Here is a 13,349-nt window from a genome sequence, read left to right on the forward strand (position 1 = left end):
TCATATTGGGGTTATTCCAGACATACTGCAAGGACTATTCGGATCATCTACATTCATATCACTATCGTTATCAGATTCTGTTTCGCTATCACTTGCTGTAAATATTATAAATCGGTCCATTTCTTCGTCTATAAGACCGTCGTTTTTAAAATATTCATCTTCTAGATGCTCCACGTGCTTACATTGAATAGACCAATCTTCTGGTGTTACACTTGCAAACGCATCTTCTGTAAGTTTCACAATGTTTTTTTTGGGTTTTGTTCCAAATTTTTCTCTGCCACACGTCTTTTAACAAGGCTCCATATCTTTGCAATTAGGTTTAGATCGCAATGATACGGTGGAAGTTTTAAATCTTCGTTATTGTGACTTTTTAAAAGTTCATTTACAGCATAAGTAGGCGGTCCTTTATTTTGTATTATAAGTTTATATAATACCGGTTTTGTCCAGTCTCTTCAAAATAAATACCCATTTCTCGTAACCACCTACGCATTTCGTCTTTTAAAGTTGACATGGTTGGAGCTTTATTTATTTGGGTACAGTGGTATGGAACATTATTCATAACCACAAGAGACCTTGCTGGCAAACTTGGAATTAATTTTTCATTCATCCACTTGAGGAAATTGGTTGAACTCATGTGATCATGGTAATCAGAAGACTTTGATTGAAATTTAAAGATAAGTAAAGCATTACTAATAAAACCATTTTCTGTACTAGCATGTGCGATTATCTATCTACTTCCAACAGAATGTGAAGTGAAAAGTCCTGGCTCTTCCTCACTTTGCCAACAACTTTTAGAATGGTATGTGCTGTGGATATGAGTCTCATCTACGAATATGACGGGTCTTTTTTCGTTGGTTCGATTCTTGCGCATTTTTTCTATATATTTAGCGCGCCAACCAATGATGTCAGAGCGCTCCATTAATATTTTTCTTTTGGACTGGCACCGTTTGTATTTAAATCCAATTTTTTTCAATATTCTATGCAATGTGGTACGACTTCCTTTAAAGTTAATGTCTTGTTTCAACACTGCAAGTAATTTGTTTAATGTCAGCAGTTCCTTTTTTACAGCATAAAATTGGTGAATTTTATGGCGAATAGCACAAATATCAAAATCATCTATAATGATCTTATTTGGACGTGGACGACTCTTCCCTGGTGTGACAATGTTTTTTGAAGTACTTGCAGCAGTCTTTCCTTCTTGTACTATTCTTGATACGGTTTTCTCAGACACACCTGGATTTTTTTTAAACCATATTAGTCTTTATTTAGTAAACTAACTTAGTTTTTATCGGTGGTAGTTAGCTGTATATGCCGTTTGTATGTCGTGTATGTCGTCTGCTCGTTTGTCTTCCTTTGCTCAATAAAAAGTCTAGTGTCCTAGATTAATGATAAAATTTAAGAAACAAATGATAAAATTTGAATAAATAAAATCCTAAGATCATCATTTGTGTAGTAAAATAGTATACAAAGTGATGATTGTAATAGCAAGAAATCTAAATTTCAAAAATCAAAATTTTAAATATTCTTACAAAATAAAATCCAAACCGAATGGCAAAACACTTCGATCAACAATTGTACTATTGTTGATCGAAGGCAAAACACATTAACTAGCAACACTAAATATGTACCTGTAATGGCAGCAACTCTCTTGCGTACATTGTCTAATGGTATCAAAAGTCCTTGATTATGCTGTTCTGCTTCACAAAACGCCATTTATGTAGTATGCAGTATCATTTCTCGGCCACCACTTTTTATCACTTTAGACATTGTATAGAACACTTTATATCAAGGAAATAAATAGAAATCTTGACAACAACCGAACACAGTAACAGCATTTGACAGTAACAACAACAAACAACATGGCAGACCAAAATAATTGGTTCTATTTTTGGCCGCGGGACAGGACTCGTGGTACGGAGTATACCGTGGAAGTCAATCGTGAACATTAATTGTTAAGTACGTATTTCATTGGAAAAAATTGTATCTGCCGGTAGGATTCGAACACTGTTGCATCGTTACATACGAATGCACCGACGAATGAATCCTTTAGGCCATGACGACTTAGATTGTGATGTCTTTTTCGGTATATCTGGTAATCATTTAATGTCAAAAATACTATAATTGCCTTTAATTAAAGGTCCGATGTTTGTAGCTTACGTCGCTGCATTAGCACGAATAGATATAGGTACTTGGATATCAAAATAATTAGTATTGAAGCGCAGTGAGCATCGCTTCGCTGAATGCATACAATTCAAGGGAACTTGCAAAACGTATTGTTTTCCTCCGATTATATGCGATTATACTGCATTTTGCATAGCGAACTTTCAGTTTTATTTCAGTGTTTGATAAATGCTTGAAACAGCATGATTAGACTTATTCTGTTCGTTGGTCGTGTAGTAGCTGTGGTATTCATTGCCGGTGTCGAATCAAATGGTATTTCTTATTTATTTCTTCTTCTTTTTTATTGCTTAGATGGGTGGACGAGCTCACAGCCCACCTGGTGTTTAATGGTTACTGGAGCCCATAGACGACAACGTAAATGCCGCCACCCACCTTGAGACATGACATGTAAGGTATCACTTTTAACAGTATAACAGCTGCCCCGCCCTTCAAACCAAAACGCATTACTGCTTCACTTCAGAAATAGACAGGGTGGTGGTACTTATCCGTGCGAACTCACAAGACATCCTACCACCAGTAATTACGCAAATTATAATTTTTGCGGGTTTGTGTTTTATTACACGATGTTATTCCTTCACCGTGGAAGTCACATTTGTCGAGTACGTATTTCATTAGAAAAATTGGTACCCGCCTAAGATTCGAACACCGGTGCATCGCTCAACACGAATGCACCGGACGTCTTATCCGTTAGGCCACGACGACTTCATTCCTTAACTTATTTCCAATTATTTAATTGAATGCAGTTTATTCATTATACACAATTGTGATATGTGTCTGTCGATACATACTTAAAACAAAAGGCTGAAGTCTATGTTGTATGACAGCAGACTATTGCTCAAATAGCATTAGCATCAAAACTCATTAGGTCATCCTGATGTTTTTGCCTAATGAGGCAGGATGGTGGTACCTATGTTTGTTAAAGCTTCATGTACGTGTTCATGCCAGGCCCTGTTAATCTGTTAGCTATTTTATAAATACGAGTATGCAACCCATCCATAATGGCCTGCTAGATAGATCCCAATAAATGTTAGCTTTGTCAAGCTCAGGTTTTTCGGTACTCTTTTCGAGTTTTGACACGACCAGCAGCTTGTTTGATCAGCAGCTTAGTTATCGTAAGAATGGCGTAGTAAATGAACAAGAACATCGCCAAATTAAAATTGTAAGAGTTTCCTTCATCAAAATACGTATACTGCTTCTGTAGATGATATCCAGGATCCAGGTGTACAAAATAAAAATTGGAGTCAACGTTCAGAGGTTTACTCTTCGGAAGGCCGTGTACGGGTAAACCAATGTTATTCGTGTATTGACTGCCCAGTGGTCTTTAGAAACACAACATTCAAGACCTGCCTTTCAACAAATGACAGATGGAAGAACAAAAAATGCATTGTGTATTCGGAACTTTATAGTGGTACGTAGCTACGGGGTCGAATTTATGTCGAAAAACTTCCTGTGTGCTTAGTCCGAGTTTTTAACGTTCTCGATAGCGTAAAAGTTAGGTCATATTTGTATGGAATGGAATCGTTACCGCTAAGGGCGCTGTTTCAACTGCATACAAAATTGGGCTAACTTTTACGCTATCGAGAACGTTAAAAAACACGCACTAAGCACACGGCTTAATTCAATTTAAGTATGTTTTAAAAATGAATTCTCTTTTTTTCAAGTTATTTTAACGTGTAATTTTATTCTCTCAAACGGCTTTGTCTTTTTAACGCGGTACTAGTGTCGTCTCTGAATTCTATATTGTTACTTCGGAACGACGCGAAAGCAGTGTCGATTCAAACGATACAATATCTCCCTTTATTTTTTAAACTCGTGCCCAATTCCAACAAAAAAAAATGTTGATTTTTAAAACTTAACACTGTGTTATGTTTTTTTGTTATAGTTCAAAAAGCATTTAAATTATTCAAATCAAGATTTTTAATTATTTCGTTTTTTTAAATAATGGACAATTTTATTGACAGCATAACAAAGAGCCATGAAGGTTATGACCTTAGCGTTTTTACGTACAATATCCGAGTTATAACTTCTTTTGAAGATCGAACAATAGCTTTTCGTATTTTATTACCAATTTGAAATTGGAACCTGAAAACGTATGACAATAAAAGAGAGATAAATAATTTAACGTTTTTTTAGCTGGCATTATTTCTAGAATAATTTCGTGAGTTGAAACAACAAGAAGATTGAAACAGAAATTTACAACTCGACCAAGCTAAGTTTGCGCCTCGCTGGAATGCGGCGCCCCGCCCGCTTCTCCGCTGATCTTCCCGCGATCGCCCTGCCGCGTCAGTACGGTTAGCATCTTTGTCGCCGACACGCGTCATACATGTTTTCGTCTCCCTATACGTTGAATTTAAATTTTTTTAGCTGTTCTTGTTAGGTTTTTTGTTGAAGTTTAGTTATATTATTGGACTATTTTTGTCAAGATTTGTTGAATTGTTGTTACTGAACGCTTAACGTTGATTTTTTTTTACTTCGAGAGGATTGTTGTGGGCAACAAAAATGAAAGGAAAGGTGATACGCAGCGAAGGGAGAAACATAATCCTGAAAAAGAAACATAAAGAAAAATTATTACAGAGCAATTGGGATACAAATTTAAAAAGTGCAAGAACGCCCGTGTGGTCTTAATACAAAAACCCGATATCGCTATATTCTAATGTACCTATGTATAATATATTGTTAAAAACAATAAATCCAAAGTAAAATCTAACAAACATTTGTTTACATTTTTAAAGTCATAGTGAATCCTTTTTTCAGACCATACTTAAGCGGCAGTGTGACGTAATCGGTGCATGATGCAAACTTAGCTTGGTCGAGTTGTACATTTAAAATAAATTGTCTTCTCAAGGACTTGTTCACTGTTAGAGTTTGATTGTTGATTGAACTTGTCTATTATATCAAGCCAATCAACTTCCGTACCTACTCTGCAGATTTTTATCCAATTTCTGATATTACTTAGGCACGATTCGTCACATCTTCCACTTGTCTCTTGTTTCTTTAACTCTGCCCACCATGATCAGTTATATTGTAGGTTCGCTTGCACTTGCTAGTCGACCAGAGTAGATTATAAAATGTTTAAACCAGAAGAAAATATTTTGCGATGCTTTTATAAACAATTAAGAAAAGCAGAATGTAATTTTGTACTCTTAAAGCAGTAAAAATCCACATTTTCGTTTCAGATATGAAAATGCCTTGGTACATTCGTGACTGCGTTTCCGAACGTGGTACTTGTGCTGATTTAAAGAGCGTGCACGACGCTTACAACAACATAGTGAAGCTCGACTTTTGCTTCGAGTGCGACGGAGACAGATGCAATAGGGTGTCCCGTTCTCTTACCGTCACCTTCTTTGTCGTATTTGTTGTACCGGTGGTTACGAAACATACACTCTCATAGTTACGCAACGCCGCCAAAACATTCTAATTTCACTTCGGAACACGTTAGCAATAACCAAGTTTATTGAATTGATTTCTAAAAGAATAAAATTAACGACGAAGCGCCATCCGTTTGTTTTGTAGTTTTCTATTAGCCTACATTTCAATATCATCGAATTTGGTACCTACCATCGAGATATTACATACTAATATAATCTCGATGGTACCTACTCAATTAATACAAAATTTCCACAGATTCAACCAGAATTTTTTTAAAGCATCTGCCATAATTCATTAGTTCTGTCCATCTACGCCAAAATATAGACTAATATATTATTAACTTTGTGACCCCCTGTTGTACCTATAGCGATAAAAATCCCATTACACTCGGATATGAGAATTGTCTAGAGGTATGATCGATTCAAGTCGCTTGAAATAAACGGTTTATTGTAATGACCTCACTTCACTTCAAATTTTGGATAAGTTTCACTCAAGCTTATCCAAAATTTGTCAAAGTTTAAATTTAGGACGACTCTAAATTTGGAATCTCATCATTGCGTCATTTAATTACACGTGCCTGCTATTAACTCACAATTTCAATATTCCTAGATTCTTAATTCTTACCTACGTATGCAATGTAATAAGTTTAATACATCCAATGAAATACAATAATCCTAATAGGTGAGTAGAAGGTAGGTACACGTTTAAATTTGATATAGGTATTACAACAAAGAAATGGTGTGGGATTTCAAAACAAAGGTATGAAAATTATTAAATACCATGATGGAGACGAAATTATTAAACTGTTTTATTTAAAGACATAATTGGGACACAATTCTGTCGTAATTGCCCACAACCAGGAAGTAGTCGATGAGTCAGAATCACTGTCATTCTTCAACTAAAATAGAATAGTTTACGTATTATATACTACTTCTTTTATACGCTGTCCGTAATAAAATTGGAATATTTATAGGTACAGTAGTATATTTCTAGGTAGAATAGGTTTATAGGTATTTATAGGTAGATTCTACCTATATTCATTAAATTCTCTAGTTTCTTATCTTCTTCATATATTCTATATTATCATTCTACTTCATCTAATTCATTAAATATTCCTTTATAGGTAGGTATGTAGAATTGGTAAGAATGGAACGTATGAAAAGAGTGTGGAACGGAGCGGTAAGATGCAAGTGAGGGAAAGCGGTAAGAAAGGGAAAAGAGAATGACAGAGAAAAGAAAGATGACGAAAGCGGTTGAATGAGCAAGGCGTAAAAAGTGTCAGTTGATTTTTAATTTTAATTAATTATATTATAGAAGATTTTAGAAAAGACGAATAAAAGCTTAGTTAAGAGTAGAAAGAAATTTTCGTATCAGGAAATCCAAATCGCAATTTACATTTCACATTTCTTTCGAGATCTAGGAACATATTTACATACAGCATGTGCGCTATGTAGGTCATTTTATATGAAATTTAATGTTTGGGTTGCCGAAACATATCTCTGATACCCAAAACTTATTTAGTGTCATTTATTGCAACTATCATCGTGTTTTGTCCCCTTCGATAATGTTTGGACTTGTATATCGATCCAAATCTAAAATCTAAAAAACATTATTAAAATAAAATTAAAATTAAATTATTATTTTTAAGATTAGAGAAGATAAGATTAGATTTAATGTAAAATTTTAAATTAAATCATTATTAATGGGGTTTATGAACATAGTATTATTTAATGACCTCTTACCACGATTATTAGTTTGATCATGATCACGGGTAGACTGGACTAGGACTTCGGGTAGGGTATTTGTGGTAAATGGCAATTGGCATACAGCGCCAAAATATCGAAAACTCATTAATACTACAAATTATGTTAAGAACCCGTAATATTAGTACGAGTATTCATAGTATAAATATGCGCGATGATAAAATAATTAATAGGGTTTTCTTCTTAGCTTGTAGCCCATTAAAATTACCCGTCACCAATCCTAACCACTAATGAAGGTAACGCTTAAGGAAATTTCGAGAATCATAAGTGGCTAACAACTTGTCTTTGTTCTACAATGAATTAAGGTACGCATTTAACACACTTTTAAAACATTTCAATTAAGAGAACATTAAACTTTAACGATCTAACCTATATTACATTTTATATTAGTGTGAGAAGCGAAATCAAAAATTAAATTTATGACAAATTTTTAGGTTCCTCAGAGCAACTAAAATCTACTTTTACCAAAATACTTTTCGACTTCTAATTTTATCAATAATCTGTTTTTAAAGAAAAATATTTATTCGATTTAAAATTTAAATCATTCAACATTGCATTATTAAAAGCAATTACAATTTGAATGGATATACGATCTCATGCTTTTTTTTTGTTTGCACACGTAGGAACAACTGTAGGTGGTAAGCTTTGTAAAGCCTAGCATAGCCATAGATAACAATTTTGGCCAGTGAATAATTCGAAATGTTACCTTTTTTTTTTTTTTTTGTATCGGTGGGGAATCCTAGTCTTTACGGATACCCTGCCGACGGGGGTCGGATCGGGTTATGTTGGACTCCGCGCCTCCGGTGGAAGAAAGAGGAAGAAGTCGCGAACCGAGGTCCGCGCCCTCAATCAATTCTCCTCCCGCAGAGCAAGAGGTACCCTCCTGGGGTAATAACTTTTTCAGGCTGGATATGCTCATGCTTTTTTATTTTTATTTACCTAGGGTGCGGTCCCCTGGAACGCCCTCGCGACTGGTCTCCCACCAGCCATTCGTCCCGTTGCCGGGCGTCAAAACTTGGGATTGGGTGAGAATAAAGAAAGAAAGAAGTGGAAAATATAACAAAATCTAACATAAAAATGTAACCAACAGTACAAGAGTGAAGATAGTAAACAAACAAAACACAAAGAACAAAATAATAACGAAGATAAGGACAGACAAACTCAACATAAATAAAATCAAAAATATAAAGAAAACAAAAAGACAGTAAAAACAAACTCAAAATAAAAAGGAAGAAGTCGGAGTCGCATCCCCGGAAGAAACACCCTTCAACTAGGTGAAGGGCGCAGAGAGCCCAGAACCCCCCCTGCTGGTTTTGGTCCACATCGCTCAATCTCTCCAGCCATAACACGACGAGAGAGAAGGAGCGAACATGGTCAGGAACAACAGGCTCTCTGCTCGTGGTGGTGGTACCGTCATTTACTATAGAAGAGCCCTGCATTGCGTCCCGCTCGATCCACCCGCGCTCGCTAATATCGAAGCATCAGTGTGCCGAATCTCACTGACGGGACACGCGCCGATCGTTATCGCGTCCGTTTATCTTCCACCGGATAAGATCGTTCTAAGCAGTGATATCGAGGCGCTGCTCGGCATGGGGAGCTCTGTGATTCTGGCGGGCGACCTAAATTGTAAACACATCAGGTGAAACTCACACACCACAACCCCGAATGGCAGGCGGCTTGACGCGTTAGTCGATGATCTCGCCTTCGATATCGTCGCTCCGCTAACACCGACTCACTACCCGCTAAATATCGCGCATCGCCCGTATATACTCGACATAGCGTTATTAAAAAACGTAACTCTGAGCTTACACTCGATCGAAGTAGTTTCAGAGTTAGATTCAGACCACCGTCCCGTCGTTATGAAGCTCGGTCGCGCTCCCGACTCCGTTCCCGTCACGAGGACTGTGGTGGATTGGCACACGCTGGGCATCAGCCTGGCTGAATCTGATCCACCATCGCTCCCGTTTAACCCGGACTCTACCCCGTCTCCTCAGGATACCGCTGAAGCCATAGACATCTTAACGTCACACATCACCTCAACATTAGATAGATCATCGAAACAAGTTGTAGCGGAGGACTTCCTTCACCGCTTCAAATTGTCCGATGATATTAGGGAACTCCTTAGAGCTAAGAACGCCTCGATACGCGCCTACGACAGGTATCATACCGCGGAAAATCGTATTCGAATGCGTGCCCTACAACGCGACGTAAAGTCTCGCATCGCCGAAGTCCGAGATGCCAGATGGTCTGATTTCTTAGAAGGACTCGCGCCCTCCCAAAGGTCTTACTACCGCTTAGCTCGTACTCTCAAATCGGATACGGTAGTAACTATGCCCCCCCTCGTAGACCCCTCAGGCCGACTCGCGGCGTTTGATGATGACGAAAAAGCAGAGTTGCTGGCCGATACATTGCAAACCCAGTGCACGCCCAGCACTCAATCCGTGGACCCTGTTCATGTAGAATTAGTAGACAGTGAGGTAGAACGCAGAGTCTCCTTGCCACCCTCGGATGCGTTACCACCCGTCACCCCGATGGAAGTTAAAGACTTGATCAAAGACCTACGTCCTCGCAAGGCTCCCGGTTCCGACGGTATATCTAACCGCGTTATTAAACTTCTACCCGTCCAACTCATCGTGATGTTGGCATCTATTTTCAATGCCGCTATGGCGAACTGTATCTTTTCCGCGGTGTGGAAAGAAGCGGACGTTATCGGCATACATAAACCCGGTAAACCAAAAAATCATCCGACGAGCTACCGCCCGATTAGCCTCCTCATGTCTCTAGGCAAACTGTATGAGCGTCTGCTCTACAACCGCCTCAGAGACTTCGTCTCATCCAAGGGCATTCTCATCGATGAACAATTCGGATTCCGTACAAATCACTCATGCGTTCAACAGGTGCACCGCCTCACGGAGCACATTCTTGTGGGGCTTAATCGACCAAAACCGTTATACACGGGAGCTCTTTTCTTCGACGTCGCAAAGCGTTCGACAAAGTCTGGCACAACGGTTTGATTTTCAAACTATTCAACATGGGTGTGCCGGATAGTCTCGTGCTCATCATACGGGACTTCTTGTCGAACCGCTCTTTTCGATATCGAGTCGAGGGAACCCGCTCCTCCCCACGACCTCTCACAGCTGGAGTCCCGCAAGGCTCTGTTCTTTCACCCCTCCTATTTAGCTTATTCGTTAACGATATTCCCCGGTCGCCGCCGACCCATTTAGCTTTATTCGCCGACGACACGACTGTTTACTATTCCAGTAGAAACAAGTCCCTAATCGCGAAGAAGCTTCAGAGCGCAGCCCTAGCCCTAGGACAGTGGTTCCGAAAATGGCGCATAGACATCAACCCAGCGAAAAGTACTGCAGTGCTATTTCAGAGGGGAAGCTCCACACGGATTTCCTCCCGTATTAGGAGGAGGAATCTCACACCCCCGATTACTCTCTTTAGTCAATCCATACCCTGGGCCAGGAAGGTCAAGTACCTGGGCGTTACCCTGGATGCATCGATGACATTCCGCCCGCATATAAAATCAGTTCGTGACCGTGCCGCGTTTATTCTCGGTAGACTCTACCCCATGATCTGTAAGCGGAGTAAAATGTCCCTTCGGAACAAGGTGACACTTTACAAAACTTGCATAAGGCCCGTCATGACTTACGCGAGTGTGGTGTTCGCTCACGCGGCCCGCACACACATAGACACCCTTCAATCTCTACAATCCCGCTTTTGCAGGTTAGCCGTCGGAGCTCCGTGGTTCGTGAGGAACTTTGACCTACACGACGACCTGGGCCTCGAATCTATACAGAAATACATGAAATCAGCGTCGGAACGGTACTTCGATAAGGCTATGCGTCATGATAATCGCCTTATCGTAGCCGCCGCTGACTACTGCCCGAATCCTGATCATGCAGGAGCCAGTCACCGTCGACGCCCTAGACACGTCCTTACGGATCCATCAGATCCAATAACCTTTACACTAGACGCCTTCAGCTCTAGGAGCAGGCTTAGGGACCTCGGTAACCGTACTCGTCGAACTCGACAAAGAGTTCGCCGTGCAACCTAACCCATGAATCAGCTCGCTGAGTTTCTCGCCGGATCTTCTCAGCGGGTGGCGATTCCGATCCGGTAGTAGATTCATTCGCGAAGCAGCTACTCTTGAGTTGTTAGGTCTCCTTCGGAGGCGCTCGGGCAGCTGTTAGCAAATCCCACCCCTCCTGGCTGAGCCTTTGCTCGCCCACCTGTCCTGGTGAAACTGGAAAGGTCTCCGGGCCACCAGTAATCCTTCAATAATAAAAAAAAAAAAAAAAGAAGGAGCGATACCCCTGGGAGTATGACTGCTCCCAGAGGCCCGTTATCCGCCACCTACGGACGCGCCCGGTGGAAGTCCAGCAAAACTCCCCCACCAACGGAACCCACGGCACGCAGAGTGCGCATTGGGGGCCCGCCCAGGTCCCGGGCAACCAGTGAATAATTCTAAATGTTACCTGCGAAACATTAACATTTACTTTGACTTTCAGAGATCCTGAATATTTAGAAATACGGATAAAATGTAACATTAATTATTAAAAACAGTAATATTAGATTCGATAGAACTTAAATTGTTATATTCAGTTTGCAGTTTGAAGCGTTATTTTCAACTTTCTTATGATCATGGGCTGTGATGAATACCTAATCTGCCGTTTATTATTTATCAATAATAAATAGCTGGATGATAATAGTAATAACTACTTTTGTGTTGTCCAGCTGGAGCACTGGGCATAAATACTCCAGAGGGTCCCACTAACAAGTTCGAAAAGGAATGGTAGCGAACGAGGTGCGGACGTATTCTCGTGGGTATGCTTCGGTGGTTGCGGGTGAACCCGGTGAACTGTCGGCAGTGTCGGCGCCCGAAAAAGCGCGCGCGCGGCTTGCCGAAGGGAAAGCCCTTCGGTCGCTACTCTTTGAGTCGCGCCGGGAGCCGACAACGAGAGTCCCTGATTGGTCGCGGCGCGCGATCAGACGCGGCCGGCGTTTGGGTTGCTATACTACCTAGGTACCTATATTTTTTAGGAAACTAAGTTATGCTACTAAAATATATTGAATGACAACAACATAGCGGCTTTAGGTCGTTGACTGTTGAAAATCGGCCAGTTACAATGTGATGTACATACATATGCATATGCTGAAACCATAAAACTACGTCCCTGACAAATATTAGTAAACCAAACCCGCCCAAATTCTATCTCGTCATAGATTAAAATAGACTGTATACATCAATGCTTTTTGTTGATGGTACATTTTTAAATAAATTAATTCGGTCAGTATTTTTCTGGCCTCGTAATAAGCATTTACCGAACCCTGGGGACATGATGAATATATTGATTTTTTTTATTCCTTAGATGGATGGACGAGCTCACAGCCCACCTGGTGTTAAGTGGTTACTGGAGCCCATAGACATCTACAACGTCAATGCGCATCCCACCTTGAGATATAAGTTGTAAGGTCTCGGTATACAACAGCTGCCCCACCCTTCAATCCGAAACGCATTCACGGCACTACTGCTTCACGGCTGAGATAAGCAAGGCGGTGGTGGTAACCTACCCATGCGGACTCACAAGAGGTCCTACCACCAGTAAAAAAATTCTCATTCTCATTTTAGTGCTATTGAAGACCGATGGTTCTACGGCCTACCACTCCCTCGGTCGTAGCCAACTCCTTTCGGCGTTTAATTAAAACAATTTAATTTCAATAAATAGTAATTGATTCGGTGTTAAAGAATATCCTTAATATTTACTATTTTTAATTGTTTAGTTTCTCATAATATCGTTCTGTCGCTCTGTGTACAGGTCAAGGAAACATAATATAGTTCATAGTGTTCATACAATGAAATCTTGTATCAATATTGTCTTGTGCGGGCGTGTTTGTTTTTGGTACAAGCATATAGCAAGCAAGCAAGCATATATAAGCAATACATGAACAAAATTCAACAAAATAAGAGAAAAGATTAGCTTACACCAGAAAACCTTAAGGCGCTAGTTTTATTCTTGCTTATATATT

At 39.8% G+C, this 13,349-nt stretch overlaps 1 protein-coding gene and 1 pseudogene across 1 annotated transcript; one reads left to right on the forward strand and one right to left on the reverse strand.

The window, feature by feature from the left end:
* LOC114251250 (uncharacterized) lies at positions 1–1,221 on the reverse strand (annotated as a pseudogene).
* A 1,005-nt stretch (positions 1,222–2,226) lies between these two features.
* Positions 2,227–5,672, forward strand: LOC114251784 (uncharacterized). The gene is made up of 3 exons (XM_028186174.2): positions 2,227–2,433; positions 3,383–3,589; positions 5,358–5,672. The coding sequence occupies exons 1-3, from the start codon at positions 2,364–2,366 to the stop codon at positions 5,570–5,572; spliced, it is 492 nt and encodes a 163-aa protein (XP_028041975.2). The 5' UTR covers positions 2,227–2,363; the 3' UTR covers positions 5,573–5,672.
* Positions 5,673–13,349: the final 7,677 nt, after the last annotated feature.

Source organism: Bombyx mandarina, chromosome 03 (genome assembly GCF_030267445.1).
Source record: "Bombyx mandarina strain Sakado chromosome 03, ASM3026744v2".
NCBI lineage: Eukaryota > Metazoa > Arthropoda > Insecta > Lepidoptera > Bombycidae > Bombyx > Bombyx mandarina.